This window comes from Cynara cardunculus (assembly GCF_001531365.2).
Source record: "Cynara cardunculus var. scolymus isolate 2C chromosome LG 13, CcrdV1, whole genome shotgun sequence".
NCBI classification, from domain to species: Eukaryota; Viridiplantae; Streptophyta; class Magnoliopsida; order Asterales; family Asteraceae; genus Cynara; species Cynara cardunculus.
Window position 1 is genome coordinate 27464596 of NC_037540.1, and position 10924 is coordinate 27475519.

The window sequence follows — 10924 nt, forward strand, 5'->3', positions numbered from 1 at the left end:
TTCCGCCGGAAATCCGCCGGAAATGTTAAATTTTCAAAAAAAAATTATTTATTTTTCCGCCGGAAATCCGCCGGAAAATTGTTTATTCTTTTTTTTAGAATTTTTTTAATTTTCCGCCGGAAATCCGTCGGAAATGTTAAATTTTCAAAAGAAAATTATTTATTTTTCCGCCGGAAATCCGCCGGAAATTTGTTTATTCTTTTTTTAGAATTTTTGTTTATTTTCCGCCGGAAATCCGCCGGAAATTTTAAATTTTCAAAAAAAAATTATTTATTTTTCCGCCGGAAATCCGCCGGAAAATGGTTTACTTTTTTTTTTTTAGTTTTTTTAATTTTCCGCCGGAAATCCGCCGGAAATTGCTATATATTTTTTAAAAATATTTAATTATCCGCCGGAAATCCGCCGGAAATTCGTCGGAAATTCGCCGGAAATTTACCGGCGGATTTCTTCCGCCGGAAATGGCGCCGGAAATGCTCAGTTTTCTAGTAGTGAATCCCGTCCTAAAAAATATTGAGTCTGTCATTGTTGATTTCTTGATTACTTGATGATATGTCGATTGAATGATTAATCTGAGTTTATCAATTGGTATCAGAGCATATTACAACAACTCAATATCAGAATTTGAAACAAATTTGATGGATTTCTTGAAGAATTTCTGAATTTTCTTGATCGAACTTTTCTGTCCAAAATTTTCAATTTCAACATCAAATTCTTGATGATTTTGAATTGAATTTTGATTGGAATTTGTTTAGAAACACTTTGTAATTGAATTGTGGTGTTTGATTTAATCAATTTGCAAGAAATCGGAGTTTTACTTGGATTTTTTGGTGTTGGACAGTTACAGAGTGTTCTTGAAGTTTTTTTTTTTTGATTTTGATCAAATTGGCTAGTTTTGATCTGTTTTTGACAAAATAGTGTTCACAAAACTTGTTTAGAGTTCATTTTCGAGAGTTCTGTGCTGGCTTTAATTGCAATTTTTTAGTTTTGCGAATTTTTTTGTTGAATTTGTTCAAGTTTCTGTCAGATCTGAGTATATCACGTGTTAAAGATTGCTTTGAGCGATGTTCATCAAGAACATCGCTCGTTGAAGTTTTTGTTAAGATTTGTCTGATCTTTTGAAGATATTGTTCGTCTGGTAAGCAGATTTTGGTTATATCGCTTAAGTCAAGCGATTTTTGAAAGTTGAAGTTGTATCCGATATTCTCTTGTATATCGCTTAGGGCTCAAACGATTTTTGTGTATATCGTTCAAGTATCAAACGATATTTGAAGATATCGCTCAAGTATCGAGCGATTTTCGTATCAAGCAACTTAAGTATCGAGCGATATTCGTTTCAAGCGGTTTGGTTTTCGTATCGTGCAATATCTGTGCCAAGCAATATTTGTGTCAAGCGATTTTCTTCTAGTTGCGGGAGAAAATTAATAAAAACATACACCTTCCTTTTCTTCCGAATTTTGAAAACACGGTCTAAGTTTTCTTCAAAAACCTTTCTTTCAGACGTGGGAGGAAAGAGAATGAAAAGAACGAAATCATAAATTTTCTCTCAAAACTTTTTCTTTCACTTTCAAAACACAACAAAAAGATTATTTTTATTTCCTTCTTTTCCATCTCTTCCTTTTTTTTTTTTTTCACATATTCGACGAGGAATGGAGAAAATTAATAAAAACATTTTGAATTTTACAAATGTTTGAAAACGTAAACTACACCGCTATAATTTAGATTTGGTATCGAGTTTAACTATACCGTTATAATCAAGTCCCCTAAGGCTTTAAGTTCTTATAACATTATAACTTTTATTCTTAATGTTTTATGGCTTTTACTTGGGCCACGAACTTCTTATAAGTTTAGTTTGACCTAAATTAAGTCCATTGTCCCTCCCTTTTCAATTTCATCGACCGAAGACGTCTTTGAAGCCAATCGACTCCATTCCTCGACCTCAGACTACAGACAAAGCTTCTTTAATCATACAGAGCCTCGTATTAGTACAATGTTCAGTCGAAAAAATTGGTAAGCATCCTCTGAACCTGTAGAACTCGATAATATGAAAAAAGACATTGTCTTGACAAATCTGCAAGGGAGTTTTTGACGTTTCATTGTCTTTCTAGATTAACGTGCTTGTACCAGGAGAATCCGGTATGAACACGTTGAACATCCGAGGTGGGATGGTGGGGGGTTCTGATGGCAAGTTGATGGTCGATAAATACTGTTGATGGTCCATTGAAACAAGTACAACACAAGATGGCTTTTTCATTCGTTCATATGTTATTATTTTATTTTCTGTTTTGTAAGTTCTTTTTTCAGTCACGGTTTTACTACTTTGTAACTCAAATATAAACATAAAATACATGAAACTAATATTGTATTATTGTTCTTGTACATTGTATTATTGATCTCAGACACGAAACCTACAAGGGTAATTTTGTCTTTTTCACTTGACATATAGGAAAAACTTTAAACTTGAAGAACTCATAAAAAAACAAGATTTCCTCTTGGGATATGCTTCTTCTCTTGTATCTTAAAGAAACCATAACCAAATTAATGTTGATGGTCGTCGGAAACCACCACTTCCACCTCAATATTTTCTGTTTTATTCGGTTTCTCGACCAATTCCGAACTAGATTGCTTCTTGGAATCCTTGTATACAGAATAAAGAACCATTTGAGTGATCCCGAATATAAATCCAACAACATTTGGCACCTATCAATGAAAACCGGCATATTAGATCACGAACCAAAAAACGAATATTGTAGTGACGAAAAAAGGGTGCCGCAATGGTTCTAGCTACTTACTGCTATGAAGTAGTCATTTACGAAGAAGCCATAGAAGAACCACGAGGTGGCACATAGAGTGCGTGAGAAAGAGAGCATGAATGGCATGTACTCGATACTTTTCGTTCGTATCACTTTCCTCTGCATAAAAAGATGGTGTCTTGGGTCAGCCACAAAACAAGTCTTTCGCAACGGTTTGAATTCCGATGGGTATTTTATGTTATTACCATGATGCTTAGAGGAGCGGCAAACACAGCAAGATTGATAACGGCAAGCATCTACCTTTTAGTGTTATCGTGCTGTAGAGCTACAAAACCACAAAAAATACGTAAATATCGAACACCCATAGGGATACCCGACTAACAAGATGTAGAAAAGTACGAAAAAAATTGGTAATCATCCTTTTGTTTCCACTGGTTTCTTGAACAAGGCACCATATACGCACAGATAATTGCACAAAAATGATAAAAATCTCACCCGTTTGAAGAAGCTATAACCTTCACTTTGTTCTGTAATCGTCAACGGCACACCATTACATCTCATTAATAGTTAAAGAAGTATACAAATGCAACCAAAAAAATGTGATTCAGTTATTTTTATAACTATCTATATTTTTTTCTATAAATTATTTATAAATAATGAAATCCAATTTCATTCCAAATCCTACAAACAAAACACACCAATAACTTCAAATCCATTCCGATCCAAATCCAAATTCAAATCCGTTCATGAAATCCAAATACCTCAAAAACAATTCTTCAAACCAAACGGACCCTTAGTTGTCCAAGTCAATGTGAATTTTTTGAGGGAAATTCTTTTAAGGAGTGAAGAATTGTAACGTCCCGATTTAGAGGATAGATGTTTTATACTTCTAAAAAATGCAACATCTTGATCACGTCAAGCTACGATGAATTTTTCATTAATTTGAAGAAAAACTTTAGACGATCTCAACAATGTAATTAAATTTGTGTCAAAAATTATGTAAATAAAGGGGGCGTTTGGGATTGCTTATTTGAAATAAGTTATACTTTTCTACAAAAACACTTATCAACTTATTATAAGTCAGAAGGATTTAACTTCTTCAAAAACTCCTTACTACCGGTTTAATACCGGTATAAGTTGTTTATCCAAACATTCAAAAAATATTTGTAACCAATACCATACCGAAATAAATCAATAAATTGTTTTTATAAGCAATCCTAAACACCCAAAATACCAAACGGTGCAAGTTTGGATTAGTGGTGAATTGAAATATATCTAACTAGGCGTCATACCCTCAAATTTATCATGTAGATGATTTATATGACAGTCACGTATAAGGTGACTCATTCCCGAAATATATATGACATGTCATCTTATGAAAGGGTTTGCAGAAACCACATGCATGAGAGTATTAGTTCACACCGCCTCTCAGCTATGGAGTTGGTTATCGACCTCTGAACCATTCTACGCTCCAACTAAATTCATGAATGCAATCTAAATACTCTAACTTTATTTGCAGTTGTCATTACTTTCAAGACGTTAAGATGGGAACCGGTGGCCGGATGAATGATGCTACCACCGACAAATACGTTCTGAAACGTGTTCCTACTGAAAAAACACCATTTGAGTTGAGTGATGTGAAGAAAGCAATACCACCACACTGTTTCAACCGATCTCTTCCAACCTCTTTCTACTACCTTCTTCGTGACATGATCGTATGCTACACGTTTTACCATCTTGCATCGAACTACATCCCTCTCCTCCCTAAACCCATCACTTACATAGCATGGCCAGTTTACTGGTTCTGCCAAGGTTGTAGTTTCATGGGTTTACATAACTTAGCTCATGATATGGGACATAATAGCTTCAGTGAGTATTCGTGGCTTGATGACGTACTTGGTTTCGTCATCCATTCCTCTTTCCTCACTCCATATTTTTCTTTCAAATACAGCCATCGTAGCCATCACGCCCACACCAATTCAATAGAATACGATGAGGTATGGATCCCCAAAAGGAAGACCGACACCTTGTATTCCGAGATCCTCAACAATCCATTGGGCAACTTGTTCATGTCTCTCGTTATTCTACTTATCAGCTATCCCATGTACTTTGCCTTCAATCTTAATGGCAGGAAATACGATGGCTTCGCAAGTCACTATTACCCACAAAGTCCTCTTTTCAATGACACGGAGCGTAAACAAATTTGGGTCTCTGATGCCGGAATTCTTTTAGTTCTGTATGCACTTTACCAGGTTGCAACAACCGCAGGGGCACAATGGTTGTTTTGCATCTATGGAGCTCCTTTGTTGGTTATGAATGGGCATTTCATGTTTCTCACTTTTCTACAACATAACCACCTTGGACTTGCTCATTATGATTCAACCGAATGGGATTGGATAAGAGGTGCTTTGTCGACAGTCGATAGAGATTATGGAATATTGAACAAAGTTTTTCATGATGTAACATGTGCTCATGTGGTACATCATTTGATCCCAACTATTCCACATTACCATACGGTAGAGGTCACCAAGGCTATTAAGCCCATCTTAGGCGACTACTACAAGCACGATGACACCCCAGTCCTGAAGGCTTTCTGGAGAGAAATAAAGGAGTGCATTTATGTTGAACCAGATGAAGGTGCACAGAGAACTGGTGTTTACTGGTTTCGTAGGTAGATTCCACAAGTGACATCTATCATGCCAAGATTGAGGCACTAGCTGCGCCCTTACTAGTTACTAGTTTGTGTTTTTCTTCGATGTTAATGTAATATAATAATGTCAATGTTGTTTTCTCCATTATTCATTTAAGTTTTTGTTAAGTAGTAAGCTAGACGGTTAGTTTGGTTGAGTAGTTATTAATAAATAAACTGCCATCGTGTAACCGCCATGTAAAGGGTTGCGATGGTTCTTGGTATATATATATATATATATATATATATATATGTGTGTGTGTGTGTGTGTAATTGACTTGTTGCTTATAATGTTGATGAAAAAGTTTTACGTTCAAAAGGAAACAATTTGTGTACAAGTCTCTTACATGCAGCAATATTCCTGCATGGATTAGGAAGTCCAGATTTCTACAACAAACTGGTATCAGAGTCCCGGGTTAGGATTCTTGTCAGCGTTGGTAAAGATCTGGTATTTTAGAGGGTACATGGCTTCACATAACAACTTTTTGCAGCCACATCTTCCGAAATTGAAAGGGAAGAACTACCATCATTGGAGCATCCAAATGAAGGTTTTGTATGAGTCTCAAGATCTGTGGGGGGTAGTCGAGAACGAGATAACAGAACCCGTGACTCAGACCGATATGACGGCACAATAGATCACGAAAATATGAGACAACAAGAAGAAAGACAATAAAGCACTGTTTTATATATATATATATATATATCAGTCCGTAGAAGATAAGATTTTTGAACGAATCTCAACGGCAATATCGTCCAAAGATGCGTGGGATACGTTGTACAAATTCTATAGAGGTGAAAAACGGGTTAAGACGGTATGTCTCCAAACACTCAGATGCAAGTTTGATGGATTGAAAATGAAGGAAACAGGCTCGATAGAAGAATTCTACAATCGTTTGATCGCAATCGTTAACCAGATGAGGTTGAATGGGGAGCGACTTGATGATCAAAGAATTGCGTAAAAAATATTGAGATCTCTTACACGTAAATTTGAGTACGTGGTTGTCGCAATAGAGGAGTCCAAAGATCTTACAAGACTTCCGTTGGAAAGCCTTCTCAGGACACTACAGTCCCACAAACTGCACATAAAACAATTCGAGACACCTGCTATTGATCAGGCCTTTCAAGTTGCTTCAAATGACAAGAATAAACGAAGAAACAATAATAAGAATAAAGGATCAAACAAGGGGCATGGAAGGGACTCGAACAATGAACACAATCAAGAAGATTAAGGAAAAAGCTTCAAAGGGGAAGGAAAGAAACCTTTGTCTGAGATACAATGTTATAATTGCTAGAAATTTGGTCACACTAAGAAGTTTTGCAGGCAAAAGAAATTTGAAGAAAACAAAGATTCCACTTTTATGCATGAGAAGGAAGCCAAAGAACCGGAGACTATATTCATGACAAGTGACACTCAATCCATCATCGATATTGGAACATGGTACGTGGACAACGCCTGCAGCAACCACATGACAGGGATCGAAGACATATTCGTTACCTTATATGAATCACACAACAGCGAAGTACGGACGGGTGATGAAAGGAAACATAAAGTTCAAGGTAAAGGTGATATTATGGTTAATACATATCATGGTGCAAAGAAAATTAGTGATGTGTATTTTGTTCCCGCACTCAAGCACAATCTCTTAAGTGTTGGACAATTGATCCAGAAAAACTACGATGTTCATTTCGTTGATAGAACTTGTGTCATTAAAGACCCAAATGGTAATGTCCTAGGAAAGGTCAAGATGACTAATAATAAGATGTTTCCACTGAAGTTTAACAAGGAAGGTCTTTCTGCATTTAGCACGCGAGTAAACGAAAAACCAAATCTTTGGCACTTAAGGTTTGGTCATTTGGGACACAACACTCTGATGTATATGAGCAAGGCTCGTATGGTTCGTGGACTGCCTGTGATTGAAGACACCTCTCATATATGTGAGGCTTGTGCCTTAGGAAAACATGTGAGAACACCTTTTCCTAAAGAGAAGGCTTGGCGTGCAACGAAGCTCCTGGAACATGTCCACATTGACATTTGTGGACCCATGAGGACGGAATCAATTGGAGGTAATCGGTACGTTTTAACCTTTATTAATGACTTAAGTAGGAAGACTTGGGTATAGTTTTTGAAAGAAAAATCCCAAGTGTTTGAAACTTTTAAAACATTTAAGTCCCTTGTTGAGAAACAAAGGGATTACGAGATCAAGTCCCTACGATCAAACAATGGAGGTGAGTTTACATCTCACAAGTTTGAAGCTTCCCTAAGAGAGTGTGGAATAAAACACCAGAAATCCACTCGGCACACACCACAGCAAAACGGTGTTGCCAAGAGAAAAAATCGTACCTTTATGGAGCTTGCGAGAAGCATGATCAAGCATATGGGACTTCCCAACAAATTCTGGGCGGAAGCAGTGGCATGTGCCATTTTTGTGTTGAATTAATCATGTACTCGCAGCATGAAAGGTATGACACCGCAGGAAGCATGGAGCGGATTCAAACCATGTATATCACACCTTAAGGTGTTTGGCTGCATCACTTTTTGTCATGTTCCTATTCCAGGACGTGGTAAATTGGATGACAGATAAGTGAAATGCATTTTTATTGGATATAGCAAAGCCTCAAAGGCATACAAGCTATATGATCCAATTAAAGAACAACTGGTCATTAGCAGGGACGTGATATTTGCTGAGGATAAGGCATGGGATTGGATGAACAAATCAGATGTGGTACCAGTCATAATCATGGAAGAGGATGCTTTGCAACCTTCAATGGAAGCCATTGATACAAACGTTCACACCCCCATCAACAGTCCGATCAGTCCAGTTGTTTCTCAGCCCTCCTCTCCTTCAAGTCCCTCTTCCAGTTCAACAGATTTCCCTCCACGTGAATATAGAAGCATTCAAGATCTGTACCAGAACACTCAAGCGATAAATCATGCAGAAGTTGTTGACTTTGCATTATTCGTCGACGCAGATCCGATGGACTATAAGGTCGCATCTAAGAGCAAAAAATGGAGGGAAGCAATGAATCAAGAAATGGATTCAATACTAAAAAATGATACATGGGATCTGGTGGATTTACCCATGGGTCAAAAGCCAATAAGGGTCCAGTGGGTCTATGAGACCAAGCTCAAAGAAAACGGAGAGATCGAGAAGCACAAGGCACGTCTTGTGGTGAAGGGGTACAAGCAAAAACACGGGATAGATTACAATGAAGTCTTTGCCCCGGTAATACGGTTGGAAACTATTCGATTGGTTGTAGCCTTGGCAGCCCAGCATGGATGGATAATACATCAAATGGACGTCAAGTCGGCGTTTTTAAATGGATACTTAAATAAAGTGGTGTATATCGAGCAACCCCCTGGTTATGTAAAGGAAAATGAAGAGCACAAGGTATGTAGACTCAAAAAGGCTCTATACGGACTAAAACAAGCACCACGAGCTTGGTAGAGTCGTATAGATACATACTTTATGCAACATGAATTCAGGAAATGTCCTTATTAATACACTTTGTTCATAAAGATAGTAAAGGGTGAATTTTTGTTTGTGTGTTTGTATGTGGACGATCTCATCTTTATGGGAAATAGTGGAAGTCTAATTAGTGAATTTAAGAACTCAATGAAAGCTGAGTTTGAGATGACAAATCTTGGTCATCTCCATTATTTCTTGGGTATCAAGGTCAAGCAAAGAGAAAATACGATTGCTATTTCACAGAAAAAGTATGCCTTGGATGTACTAAAAAGGTTTAAGATGGAAGATGCTACGCCTAATTCTATACCTATGGAGTTTGGTCTTAAACTATCCAAGGAGTCAACGGACAAACCTGTGAACCCAAGCCTATTTAGGAGTCTTGTGGGGAGCCTCGTGTATTTGACGGCCACACGACCTGACCTTATGTATGTTGTTAGAACAATAAGTAGATTCATGGAGGCTCCAAAGCAATGTCATTGGGAAGCAGGGAAGAATATTTTGAAGTGTATTAAAGGAATTTCTGATCATGGGATCGTATATCAAAGGTAAAGGAACCAAAACTGGTTGCATACTGTGACATTAACTTTGGGGGTGACATCGATGATAGCAGGAGCACAGCAGGGTATATATTAAGCCTGGGTTCTGGAGCCGTGTCATGGCAGTCAAAGAAGCAAAAGGTTGTAGCTTTATCAACGACAGAGGCGGAATACATGGCTATTTCATTTGTTGGATGTCAGGTGAAATGAATGAGAGGATTACTCAGCGAGTTATAGCAGCCTCAATTGCATCCTACTTTGATAAACTGTGACAACAAGTCTGCAATTGCTCTTACTAAAAATCCAGTCTTCCACAACAAGAACAAGCACATTCGCCTTAAATACCACTTTATTCGTGAACTGGTGAAACTCGGAGAAGCTGAACTTTTTTTCTGCAAAACCTCTGATCAAATAGCTGATGTTTTCACTAAGACTTTGAAGACTGGAGATTTCAAGAAGATGAAACAAAAGTTGGGAGTAACAAAGGTCTAGCTTAAGGGGGAATGTTAAGTAGTAAGCTAGACGGTTAGATTGGTTGGGTAGTTATTAATAAATAAACTATCATCGTGTAACCGCCATGTAAAGGGTTGCGATGGTTCTTGGTGTATATATATGTATTGACTTGTTGCTTATAATGTTGATTGAAAAAGTTTTACGTTATAAAAGAAACAATATGTGTACAAGTCTCTTACATGCAGCAATATTCTTGCATGAATTAGGAAGTCCAGATGTCTACAACAGTTTTCCTCTTGTAGATGGTAATGTTATCTTCTTGGCATGCTTTGTAATATTTTTGTGATATACATGTTCCTATTGAATGGTAAGCTAGACATAGTGTCCAGTGTTAGGAGTTAAGTCTGAACAGTTGTCACTCAAGGGGTGCATCGGTTGTAACAGTTGTAAATGTTATGAACCATTGCCTTCCAAAGGGTATGGCAGTTATGGCCATCTATATATATATATATATATATATAGGGAAGGGTTCAAACGAGAACCCCTGTGATTTACGAAAACGAGAGAACAACTCAATAACCACATATTGTGATAAAAAATAAAATTAAAAGATTTTTAAAATTAAAATTAAAATTTAAAAATATTCAAAAAAATTTAAAATTAGAAGGGTAATAATGGAAATGATATATTATCTAGAAAACGGTTAGAATCTTTTAAACTTATCATTAAACACAATCAAAATCTTTTAAACTTATCATTATAATCTACAAAACGGTTACGATTACAAGTCTAACTTCAAATCGYAAGAACTACGGACGGCRACGGTGTTGATCGACGGTGACCAACCAAGAACACACAACCGTAATCGACCAAGAACCCTAATCGAGAAGCCATTGCATGCAACAAGCAACCCTAATCATGTGATATGGGTGTGATAATCATGTGATATGGGTGTGATAATCACCGTTGTACATCACTTGGATTATCGTTTTGGTTGATAAGTTAAATTTTTGGTGTAATCATGTGATA

General features: G+C 37.0%; 2 protein-coding genes across 2 annotated transcripts; one reads left to right on the top strand and one right to left on the bottom strand.

Moving 5' to 3' along the window:
* Nucleotides 1–2535: 2535 nt before the first annotated feature.
* Nucleotides 2536–3046, bottom strand: LOC112524949 (bidirectional sugar transporter NEC1-like). Its single transcript, XM_025134890.1, has 3 exons — nucleotides 2996–3046; nucleotides 2790–2909; nucleotides 2536–2697 (listed from the first exon to the last, which is right to left on the bottom strand). Exons 1-3 carry the CDS (start codon nucleotides 3044–3046, stop codon nucleotides 2536–2538), a joined length of 333 nt encoding a protein of 110 aa, XP_024990658.1.
* A 1248-nt stretch (nucleotides 3047–4294) lies between these two features.
* Nucleotides 4295–5425, top strand: LOC112526112 (omega-6 fatty acid desaturase, endoplasmic reticulum-like). Its single transcript, XM_025136501.1, has one exon. It carries the CDS (start codon nucleotides 4295–4297, stop codon nucleotides 5423–5425), a length of 1131 nt encoding a protein of 376 aa, XP_024992269.1.
* Nucleotides 5426–10924: the final 5499 nt, after the last annotated feature.